Source organism: Loa loa (genome assembly GCF_000183805.2).
Source record: "Loa loa unplaced genomic scaffold supercont3.46, whole genome shotgun sequence".
In the NCBI taxonomy this organism is placed as follows: Eukaryota; Metazoa; Nematoda; class Chromadorea; order Rhabditida; family Onchocercidae; genus Loa; species Loa loa.
Window position 1 is genome coordinate 146,230 of NW_018108226.1, and position 12,448 is coordinate 158,677.

At 33.3% G+C, this 12,448-nt stretch overlaps 4 protein-coding genes across 4 annotated transcripts in view; 1 reads left to right on the top strand and 3 right to left on the bottom strand.

Moving 5' to 3' along the window:
- Window positions 1-2,642, bottom strand: part of LOAG_08667 (hypothetical protein) — a gene marked incomplete at its 3' end in the record, with an annotated part of 4,794 nt that extends 2,152 nt beyond the window's left edge. Inside the window, exons 1-2 of the mRNA XM_020447760.1 lie at window positions 2,576-2,642; window positions 331-470 (exon numbers count right to left, since the gene is read on the bottom strand). Of these exons, the coding sequence (XP_020302045.1) occupies window positions 331-456 (126 nt within the window). The 5' untranslated portion in view covers window positions 457-470; window positions 2,576-2,642. The remainder of the gene's footprint in view (window positions 1-330; window positions 471-2,575) is intronic.
- Window positions 2,643-2,684: 42 nt separating this feature from the next.
- LOAG_08509 (hypothetical protein) lies at window positions 2,685-2,873 on the top strand (the record flags this gene model as incomplete). The annotated part of the gene is made up of 1 exon (XM_003144040.1): window positions 2,685-2,873. A coding segment is annotated over one exon (189 nt), but the record flags the coding sequence as incomplete, so codon positions are not given.
- A 3,407-nt stretch (window positions 2,874-6,280) lies between these two features.
- On the bottom strand, window positions 6,281-8,440 carry LOAG_08512 (RNA polymerase Rpc34 subunit family protein). The gene is made up of 4 exons (XM_003144041.2): window positions 8,125-8,440; window positions 7,754-7,891; window positions 7,335-7,478; window positions 6,281-6,758 (listed from the first exon to the last, which is right to left on the bottom strand). Exons 1-4 carry the CDS (start codon window positions 8,380-8,382, stop codon window positions 6,414-6,416), a joined length of 885 nt encoding a protein of 294 aa, XP_003144089.1. The 5' UTR covers window positions 8,383-8,440; the 3' UTR covers window positions 6,281-6,413.
- Window positions 8,441-11,174: 2,734 nt separating this feature from the next.
- Window positions 11,175-12,448, bottom strand: part of LOAG_17163 (Hc38) — a gene marked incomplete at both ends in the record, with an annotated part of 8,387 nt that continues 7,113 nt past the window's right edge. The window contains one exon of the mRNA XM_020449823.1: window positions 11,175-11,378. Within this exon, the coding sequence (XP_020306594.1) occupies window positions 11,175-11,378 (204 nt within the window). The remainder of the gene's footprint in view (window positions 11,379-12,448) is intronic.

Sequence of the window (12,448 nt, forward strand, 5' to 3'; positions counted from 1 at the left end):
ATATATATATATATATATATATATATATATATATATATATATATATATATATATATATATATATATATATATATATATATATTATCAGGACACGAACGTCATTTAGTCATTTAGTATAGCAGGGGAATAGCTAACATCTCAGTGTGTAATGGATATGACTAACCATGGGTCTATCCATCCATTAATGATTCTGTCCCTAGTTTCAGATCAAGAAAAAGAAAGAGAAGGATTTAAATGGAAATTCCTAAATGATATCGAAAATAAAAATTCATCAAAAGTCTGCATTCCGATTTAAAGATATTTTAAACCAAAAGTATTTATAAAGTTTACAAATGAATCGCCCGTGATAAGTTGCACAAAAATAGATAGAAACTTCGTATCCATAACATCGCTCAGTTCTTTCACTACTCCGCCAGCCAACGAATTCGCCCAACGTATAAATACAGCTTCCTGCATATCGTATCGGTCATCTGGAAACTATTTCCTTTGATGAATTTTATATTTTTCTTTGTAACATTTCTGCATCAATCAAAATTAATTGTTAGAATTATTCTGACCTAAGCTACGTTAAGCAGTCAATGAAAGCTACTAACAAGTACTTCAAAAAACCCTCCTAGTTTAACCGGAATATCAGAAGACGAATCAAAAAAAAAGATTTAGCACCGTTTTTGGTCGCTGAATTATTCTTGAAAATATATTACAATGAATGAACCGATAGTCTCGAAAATCCTCTTAGATGTTAATGATATGATATGCTTATGGACTTATGTTTTTCAATCTTAACAAGTACTTCAATTTTTCGAAATGTTTTTAACCGTACAAATTGTAAAATTCTAAATTCAATTAAAAATTGAATAGTTCGGTTAGTTCTATGAGGTTAACATTAAGTAAACTTGGAAAGTGATATGGAATAAATGGAAAAAGTGAAACAGTGAAATAAATGAAATATTTTTTTAGCACAGAAAGAGCCAACTTATGAGAGCAAAAATATATAGCATTTTATGTTTGCTTTTGGACTAGGCCAGAACTTGAATTAATAAGGCCAAATTCATGACAGTGATGGAATTAAGTTGTAAAGTGATTTTTTTCTATTAAAAACAATCAAGCTTAATAATGCCGGTGAAGTTGAGCAATTTTCGTTTATTTAATAAATTTGAAAAATTTTTGTCGTGCTATTCGGAGTTCTAAATTCTCAATTAATTACTGAAATTAATTCTTCAGACTGAATCTTCCATAAAAACAAAAGTAATTGTTTCTTGACCTATTAAACATAAAAATCTTAGTCAAAAAATCGTTCCGTCACATAATCTGTGACTCGCAATTGTTGTCGTTAAATGAGGAGTTGAACGATTGAATGATGTAGTAATACGACAGTATACAACTCTCGGAAACTTTAAACAAACTAAGAGAAAAGATCGACTGAGGCTGGAATGATTCATTTAAACCGTCATGTCATCAGTATCTTGGTCAGACGGGTGTGAATCAAGACATTTCTGGTGGTTGTGAAGGAATAATCAACACGGAATTGGTAACTTTACGGCCTTGACAGTGTTAAATTTAATTGACTTACAAAGCCCTAAAATGCTTGCAATAGGACAGGAAGAATAGTTAAAAATGACTTGTCTTGATATCCGAAAGATATCCTAGAATTCTTAAAAATTACCTTTTGTCGGAAGACACTTTTCCAGAAGTCATGCACTGCCAACTCTTCTCGGGTGGAAGGAATTAGAAGAGGATTTGGTTTTTAGATATTAATATTTCTGCATAAAATAGTCAACTTAAATTCTGCAAAAAGCCTATTATTTACTGTTTCATTAGCACTATCGATACTAACGAAATTGCTTGAAGGTGTTAAAGCTCATTTCGGCATTTAATATCTGGCTGTGTATTTACCTTGGGACAAAAACAAAAAAAAAAAGCTTCCTGTGAATGAATCACTTTATTTCAATTAAGGCAATGATATGGCTGGCAATTCATAGAGAACAATAATAAGTTTTAAAAATATTGTTTGCCCAAAAGGAATTGGTATAATTTTTGAAAAGATTGTTTAATGAAAGAGATTAGCAAACTTTGAACAGATATATTCATCGGATTGAGAATGATTGCATTTCATTTCAAAGAATACATTCCTCAACATGAAATAAAGTTATGAGTAAGTAAACACCTAAAACAAACTTTTTCAGTTCATCGCTTCTATTAATTTGGAAGTTTCAATAAATTACTATTATTTTGGGACAAAAAGTGGTACAATAAATGAATGCATTGAATGAAGAACGTACATGAAGGACATTTTGATCAGTTATATTGCTTTCATGTGAAATAAAGCCATAAGTGAAGAGGAAAAAAAGAAAGAAAGAGGAAGAGAGATGGACAAAGGACGAAATGATATGTGACACCTGAAGAGAGCTTTACATAATTGAGAATGCTAATTTGTTAGTTATTAAATCAGGGAAAACTTCAATTAAGTAAACAAAAGTACAATTGCAGGACAATGAGGAATTGAAAATTAATTAAGCCATAAATGGAATGAGTATGCATATAGGGGTGAGAAAAAGATGAAAGAGACAAAGCATACCTTTCTCTAATTTCTTCTCCTTTTTCTCATCCTTTTTCACTTTTGTTGAAGAACTTCCTGAGAAGAGCATCTATATCATAAGTGTGTGTACAAGTGATAATAACGACAGCACGACTGGGAGGGTGTACATACGCACACACCTACACAGATAGACAGATTGAACGAGCGCGGAGTAATTGACCGCAATAGTTTTGATCGGGAAGAATTAAATAATGATGGAGGTGACGTTGACGGTAAAAACGACGGTGGCGATAGCGGTGATGGTGGCGATGATGATGTTAGGGATGATATGAGATAGTGATGGTGATCGGGTACGATTAGTTAGTAGTGATAGTAATGATGGACGAATGGAAATACCAAGAGAACTGAGAGGAACAGCAGGATGAAGCAAGGAGGGAAATAAATTACCACATTGGCAATCTGCATTTCCTTCCCCATCATTCTTTCATTCCATTCTGCGCTTGTTTAACACCTCAGGCTTCGAGCTCGAGATTTTCACACTATCAGCATTAATATCTCGCTTGGCTTTTTTGTCTCTTTCATATTCTATATTCTGTTTCATAGTTCTTCTACTCTTTTCTGTCCCATATCCCTCTTTAAAGCAACATCTCGAGATTGTCAAACTCAAGCTTCCCAGCTGTTGGTTGATTATATCGCATTCATCCTACCAACTAATGACTGCTAACAGCTAAGCTGTTAGCCGTTGGAAGTATCTCTATCACCTCACCAGTTTCGATACTCACTTTTAAATTTCCGTTCTTTTGCAATAAGCAGCATCAACTGTTGTTATCGTTGCTTTTCAATAACTCTTTCCCTTCATATCTCAAAGATTTCTCTCCAACGATTACTTTTTATTTTATTTCTTTTCGATCGGAAGATTGTTCTCTCAAAATTTTCATTCACTTCCTGAACGGTTCTCACCATTCTCTAAGTAACAATACATCACGGATTCGATGCTTCAATGCGATCATAATTTTGGGGACCTTTTTGGATGCAATATGATATGGACTGTAAAGGCATTAAGAAACCTTTACAGAACACATTCTGAATAGTAAATTATACGAACATCGAGTGTAACATTTGCTCTGATTGGCGATCTATTCCCAAGTCTAACGAGCAATTCGGATCAAATCAGTCATCCATCTTCCCTTTTTTACGGTCTCAGTGAATGTTGTTTAGTCTAGTAGTATCATTTTCCACAGCTATTACAATCATCTTAGCTGAACATCAGCACTTCTTATCGCTGTCATATTTAACGAAACTGATAAATAATTTGAGTAACCTGAAATACCGATAAGTTTGTCATTACCACCAAACTCCCCTTTATCACGATCATTTACGACAGTGACAGTAATTTTAGTATTTACGTAAGATAGTTTGAATCGTTTTTTTTTCTTTTCTGGAAGGTATACATTACTCAACGAACTTCAATAGTATTTTAACTAAACCTTACCTTCTATAGAAGATAGACCTAATTATCAATTTCTCAAGCTTCTGCATCATTTTCAACATAAACATATTTTGATTTTGGGAATGAAATAATCAAAACACTTCAGAGATGCATAATAAGCATTTAGGAACTGATTTCAACAAATCATTTTAGGCAGTTCCTTAAAATATCGTAATTTATTCAGGAAGAACAGAGGTACGATTATACAGTAAAACCAATATTATTTAAAAAACCCTCCATAATATATTTTTAGTGAAGCCGTTTTTGTAAATAGGTCTTCCTTAGTACGGTATTTTTTCAATTTCCAATAAAGATACTATCTGATTTCAAGAATGTTTCTTCCTATCAATTACTATGCAATGTAAATCATCAAACATTCAATGAAAATTAACAGAAGCTCCATATGTTTTAAAAGGATTGTTTCGTATACGACATGAAATTCGTTACGAACTGAGGTTGACTCTTTCTTCTTAACCTTCCTTCTAATCTTCCCATCAATTGGTCGCGATTTTAAAATTGAACTGACGAAGAAAAAAAAAAGGGATATAAATTGCAACTATTTGATTGAAACCAAAATCATTGATCTGTATAGAATGAATAAGAATTGAAAATAAAAATGAAGCTGAGTGGAAAGATCCCATTGAATGGCTACAAAAATGAGGAAGGAATTGATCCTCTCGATGAATGCATTCCGATGCTTTAAGTCTTAATTAGCTTTAATAGAAATTATTAGCATATAATATGCAAAATTATTGAATTTAACGGCTGTTTTGTACCAAATTTCTCTTTCTCCAGCTGATTTCATTGAGGCTATTTCAAAATGAAAAAGTTCATTCTGTCCCGAATTGCTACCGGGATTATTAATATCATCGGGAGCGTTAAGTCTCGATGATATTTAAGTCCCGAAAGTTTACTTTTTGTTTCCCAAATTCTACACAGTGTAATTTTGATTTTTTGATTCAGGTCTGAACTAAATTAATTGAAATTGAATTGAAAATGCACTTACTTCTGCTAAATTGCTAGGCAATAAGTCCATCCAAATCATCGACAATGATGAAAATAGAATGGGATGAATTGTATTTCCGAAATATAATCCTTTCCTTTTCACCTTTGGCTACTAAGCTTGAAATAGCCTCGAAACCATCATTTTAATGAAATCAATGCAGAATACGAGAAACATTCACTTGTTTACTTCTCCCGTGATCTGTATATCAACACTAAAAACAAAAAGAAATAAATTTCGATTCATATGAGCTAGATGTCTCATTGGCAAATCTCGAAATGTCACAAACGACAAGAATGAGCACTGATTGTGTTTAGTGTTTTTAAAAATTTTAAATCTTTAATTTTTAAAAAGCAGTGGGAAGTTTATTCTAAAAGTATTTAAATGTTTCCTTTTTTCCTTTTTCTCTTCAGTTGAGATAATTGGGAAAAAAAATTTTTTTCGGATCAAACGGTTGATAAAAATTGCCTCACCTTCCTCAACTGAAGAGAAAAAGGGAACATTTTAATATTTTTTAAAGCAAAGAATCCAAATTTGGAGACCTTTCCTCAAATGGATTAATTTGAGTTGACAATTTTTAAAGTAAAATCGTTTTTTGACTTTCAATGTACAGTAATTGGATTTATAATTTTCATTTTATAATGAAAGGGAATAGATGTTCAACTTTTTGAACTCACAAGTGAGTAGAGAAGAATCCAAATTTTCAGATCTTCCTTCGATTGGATTAATTTGAATCAACAATTTTAATTTGAGCACCTCTGCAATAGCATTGTATGATGGATAAATGGAAGGAAACAACATTTCATTGGTCAGCTACAGAATTATGATGCTAAGTCAGTTCAGTTTTAGAGATCGTGAATTTTTTATTGCTACGCACACATTCTCCCGAGAAGCATTTAAACCTTACTATTCATGGGATGCTTAAATTGTGTATCAATGGAGAAACTCTTCATCTGGAATGGAAACCGATAAATATGAAACTTTTTCATCCCCTACCCAAATTGGATAAACCTTCTCTAGGATCAATGAAAGCACAGTGTTATGGAGAAAGATTACGGCAGGTGATACGGAAAAACCAAATTATATATTCGTTCAATTTAAGAGAACCTTTCAACTGTGAAGAACCAGGCAAATTCTGACAAATGAAAACAGTGTGACAGAGAGAGAGAATTGAAAAGTTTATTTTCCAATGCATAACAAATGTTCAGCAATAAAAAAAAAGAAAAAAAACAATACAGAAATATCTATAAATGTGAAATGAATACAAAAAAAGCAAAACATCGTGGACCTAAACACCATAGATGTAATGCACTGATTTAAGACAAGAAATAAAAGTCTAGTAGTTCCCAGACAAAACAACCTGCATAACCTGGTATATCCGATTGCTACCAACCCAACCAACTCGCAAAATATTCACAGTTCTGCGGTGAAATCACATGACCTGGTTTACAATCAGCTTGAATGGGACAGTGAATACAAGGACAAAGAGATGGAGCACAACGGGTAATCTTAGATATCAGGGCCCGGTACATACCGTCTGCACGTCGTTCAATTAAACCATCTAACAGTGCTACTGACAGGATACTCTCAATATCCGCAACACTGAGTTGCACACGACAAACACCCTTTTCGCGAATGAATTGCGCCACCTCGGTGGAACGAACGAACGCAAACTCCCGAGCAGCTGCAGGGTCATTTTTGTGGTTATCCTCAGAGAATTTCCGCTTGCTCTACAATGCTCTTTCTTATTGTTATCCTGGACACCACATAGTGAATGCTGATTCGAAGTTTAAAATTCAAAGTTAGGAAAAAACGGTATAGTTCGCTCAAGCAGAGAATACTAATCAATTCATAGCAGCACCAAACAAACAGTTATTAACATATAAATGGAAAAAATTTTAATTTCATAGTTTTTAAACTGAAAAATTAGACATCAACAAATGACATTAATACTTCGAACTACCCCACTATTCTTACAGTGACGTCAAAATAGTAACCCATCCTCAACAAGATCCCTATTATCAGAAGTGATATATGAATTAGTAATCAAACAACACAGATAAGTATCCGAAAGAACTGGAAGTCTTTAAAAATAATTCTTAAAAAACTTTTCAAGGAATTCAAACTGTTTAAAAGTGCTCTAGGGAATTTTCGGAGCAGATTTCAAACAAATATTGAATGGACGATTGCCCTGCTAACTAACTCCTAAATGTGATTTGAGATCGATTGAAATTTGAATTTCAATCGTCTGAATCCTTCTTTTCGAAATATAAGCAGCTATTTCAGCAAGTATGACAAAAATCAACCTGCAACATCGCAACACAAATATGTGCTAGAGTTTCGACGAACTGTGAATCCAGCTGTTGGTCGGAATAGAATGTTCCACCCGTCAACGATTCATCTGCCACTGCACCGTACAACATGTAGCATTTTTTTGTCGTACCTACCGCCTGTAAAAAGATGCATCTTTTTTAAAAGAAGTAGAATGCAACTGCGAATTAATGTTTGAATTAAGATGAATGCTTTATAGTTCCAAGATTTTCTTAATATGGATAATGATTGTCATATATCGAAAAGTAATGTAATTCAAGTACATCGTAATGATGAACAAGTAAACTTTCTTCGGAAGGAGAAAAGTTACTAAAAGATTACTAAAAAAAAGTAATAAATTTTTATACAAATATGCAAAATGTAAAAACTGTGGGTCGAGAAATTAGAAAGAAACTTTTATCGATTTAACAAGTTTGCGTTGTTCCAATACTTTCAGAACTTTACGCATTTGCGTCTGCGATAAACCAGTCCGATCACGAATTTCCCGTATCCAAATACCCTTTTTACCTGATTCTTCAATTAATGAATAAATCTGTAACTTAAGTTGATTTTAAGTCCAAATAGTGCAGATCATGAAAAATGACCTAAAAATATTGAATGATGAGGAACGAACAGAAAAGAAAATGCAAGCGCTAATAGATAAAAAACAAACCATCGTAAATTTAAATTATTTGATCGTCAATTAGTATAATTTTAATGTCATTTCCACAATTATTTATTGATGAAAAACAATGAAAAAAAAATCAAATTTGAAGAACTGCTTACCAACTGTTCCTCATGCGTGGCATCGGTAATTTGTGTGCCTTTTCTTAAACGTAGGATAAATGAGCCAGATGTATGACCAGGCAGCATTTCGATCTTACCCAACGATAACAAAGAATTGACTGCTTCGCCACGTGCTTTGACATCCATCCCCGCGGTCTGCTTCATCAGATCTTCGTTACTTAAGCCATCCTCATTATTTTCCAAAATAGCAAGGACAATCGCCTGTGATGAAGAAGCTTCTTCTTCTTCTTTGATCATATTGATGGGATCGCGATGATTTGTTAAGAATTCAGTGCAGAGTGCATTATCCTAAAGCGCATTACCTGCATTATCGTGTAATGTATCACAAATAAAACAAAGGATCCAAAAAGCGAACCAGAGTAGTTGAACAATATTTTGAATGTAATTTAAATAACACTGAATTTTGTATAAGAGTTGTTATATTCTAGAACTTCAAGCACCCGGAACCCTGTACTCCGACCTCCCTCATCCCATCATCAATCACCTCAGTGATGACTACCCACAGATATCAACTCACAGATAAAAGACTGCCAAAGCAGTAACGACTCTGAAATATTTGAACACCTCCTATTTCCGCCAAGCAATTATATCTTCTTGCTCTTCGTCTTAGGAAACGATTTCGTCACAATCTTCAAATATTTCCGCTCTGGCCGACTATTTGCGGATTTAGTGGTTCTTAACAAAAACAACAATGAGAAAACGTTTATTAAGCATTTTCAGACTAAAAAAATCATCGCAGAAGCAAATATATGACGGAATAATACGACTGTCATATACGAATGGATTTATATAATAGTAAACAGTAAAAGAAAGCATGTAGACAAACAAATCAGGAGCAAATAACTAGTAAACAACATCACAATAGACGATTGGAGAGTGGAAGAAAAAGCTAAGGTGTCAAATGTACATATTTAGAGAAAAGACAATCACAATGATGTAACGTAATGATGTAATGTAACGAATATTTACTATCAACGCGACATGTACCACCACCATTTGATGGGAAATTATATGATATTGAAGTTCTCAGCACTACTTCACCATTTAGCATATTATTAAAGTGGATCGAAAAAGTATTACAGCACCCAGCACAAAACATATAACTAAGAATAACATAACTATTAAAAACTCAAGTTTTAGAATTAAATATTAGATTAGAATTAGTAGTACTGCCAATAAAACAAATATACTCTTTCAAGAACTACCACTTCCATATATACATATCTAGAAACTGTTCAAATTTCTCTCATTCCTCTTTGTAAAGCATTATTACTAAGCATCCATAAATTGATTACAATATTGCATCTTTCTTTGCAGATAATTCACTACTAATACCTTAATGCTTCTCGCCAACATTTGCATTTTCCTAACACAAAAATTATTATTTTTAAAATAACTTTTTTGCAATAAATGATCTCAACCGGTAAACATCCAACATGTTGGAATAGACTCTTCACTTCCTCTCACCTCAAATTTTTGTAAATTATTCATCGTTAAAATCAGGAATTCATTCCCATTTATGAAGTTTCCACTTTTTTAATGGTGAAATACCGCTTACTAACTCAAACTGTTGTCGAATAGATGGTAATCCATATCGCCAGTGGAAGACATAACTTCCTAACAAGGAAAAATTATTTATTTTCTATCTTGTACTTAGAGTAAGGAAAATTTACGAATTCAAAGTATGAAATGATGATAAAAGTTTAACCCAGATCGGAAGAAAAACTACTTTCTTAGCGCAAATGCTAGTTGACTTAATGAAGCAAAGCAGGTAAGAGGACTTGAATTCTTATAATGTGTTCTACAACCAAGGATCCTTTAAGCTAATAACATCTTTTGTTCTACGAATATATTGATTTCGATTTAAAGACTAAGTTAAGATAAAATGCATCATTATTAGACTACCGTAGCTGGCAGAAAAAAAGAAAAAAAAAAAAACTAGCATGAAAAAACGATTTCTGCAATGTTGAAGTGGCAGAATGAAGTACGGAAATAGCAGAGAGGGCCTTCAGCTTTTTTTCTATCGCCTCTCATTAGCTCTTTTCTCCTTTCATTTCCTTTTTCCAATAAACAAAAGGTAAACGAATGGTGTAAGTTTCGCGTTTTTGATAAAATAGGATGGGAACAAATTATTTCGAGAAATTCAACTTCCTTATATCAAACGATGTCACTTTCCAAAAGTTTTAAACTTTCCGCGTCCTCGTATATATGAAGAATTCCATTTAAATCCATTAATTTTTGACTTTGGTTTATTTTGTCCAGTTCCTCCACTTTAAACAGAGAACTTGATTCTACCGAATAATTCATAAAAAAATAGCAGTAATTTACAATTCAGTATAAATTTATATTTTATTCTACCCGTCTAGTTGCTTTCTTTGATGTTTAATGTTGCACCGCTAAAAAAAGAACTCTTGTTTCCAACAAAAACAATATTTTTTCGGAAATTCTAGCCATTTCGCTTGACATCTGCATAGGCTTGATTTAAGCTCTCTTCCACAAATGAAGGGATCTGGAGTAAGGTACTCAGAACTTGGATTTCTGTTTTTTTGTACGTGCAGTTTTCTCTACCTTTCAAACAAATAATTATTAACAAGAGAATCGAAAAGTAAAAAATAATGAAGTCTTTGGTTATTACAGCATAGGAAGAAATGACTCAGTTTGTTACAAGAAACGTTAAAATAATCTATTAAAACTATAAAAATATAAGTAAATCTGTGCTTCCTTCTCCTCTTCTCCCTCTGTTCTCTTTTCCCTTCCTATACTTCCAAAACGATTTCGTTTCTGTCTTCTTTGCACTGTCTTAAAATTTGCAACTCTACCAAATGTCTACCATGACTAAAATATATATATATATATATATATATATATGGACACATGGAAACATTAGCAAACGGACAAACAGATATCATTTCGCCATAAGAAGCATAACAAAGAGGGAGTAAAAGTACTAACTCAATGCAGCCCTTTACATAAAATCTTCCTTTCGCTTCTTATTCCTTCGACTTTCACCGCATTCCAGCTAAACCAGCTTAGGCACCATTATCATCACCAGCTACGCCGTGCTCCTGCTCCACCTCCCTTGGCTCTGTCTCTTCATCTCCCACTTCGTTAATAGCTTCCCGATTATGTTCGTCCTGGTTATTACCGTCAAAATCAGCAACAGGCGGTTCAGTAACGAACATTCTACGTAAAGCGTTCAATACTTCTTCAATGCTAGCATTCAAGTGTTGAGCCTGAAAAAGGACAAAACTTTTCACAGAAACCATTTGGTGATTATTACATATGGTGAACAACATTCGTACATATGCACGCACGTAATTTCCCACATCAAGCGTGGATAAAGTGATTCCTCCTAACCATATCTTCACTTGCAATTAATTAATTATTATAGTTACTACTGGGAGTGAAGCAAAGAAACAAAACTGTGCATTATTGGAACTGCATAAACAAATGTTCATTTCACGACGTGTTGTTGGTAAGAATTCCTACTTTTCTATCCTTTCGGAATAATTTGATCACATCTCTTCTCCAATAACTCCTTTGCTCCAAACAGAGAGACCCAAAAATATAGCTACTGTTTGCCAGAAACGATCGTTACTCACCATAACAATATCACTGTGATAAAATAAATAAAACAACCTATTTAATCTACTAGCTAAACAAACCACATCCATCTCTCTTCTAGTTTTCAATTATGGATTTTTCACGCTGCATATTAGCACTACCATATCGATCTTGTAAATCGTTACTCCTCCTGCTTCAATAACTTATCAGTGTCAACAATGAGCTCTTACGCTCAGTATTAATGCATTGCTTCATATGCAGAAGATAGTTTTCCATTCTCAGCATACATCACACCGCAGTGAAATTATGAAGAGTTACTGATAATAACTGTGCTGACTGCTTAGCATTCCAAATTCTATTCGTTAGGATGCCCAACTTCTTTCTCAACATAACAGTTTCACTTTCAGCTAATAAAATGATTTTTCAATCATGGAGGTGTTTAAAAGAACACTGTTCAGAACTTTGAGCAGTTGAACAGAATATGAGCAAGCGTGCAGGAAATGTACGAAGCGTTTTTGAATTGGACATCATGTTACAAAGATAATAATTCTTTCACTTCTAATCTCAATGTCCTTAAGCTGCACTTTGAAATATGTATACTGAAAGATAATTTAGAATCTGACAACCAGACAGAGCTGACTCAGGTCCAGTCTAGGCAAGGCTATGTTAAGTTTAGTATAAATAATGTCAATCAAAAATCGATTTCAGTAGATTTTTTAATATGTCAAGTAAGCCTTCC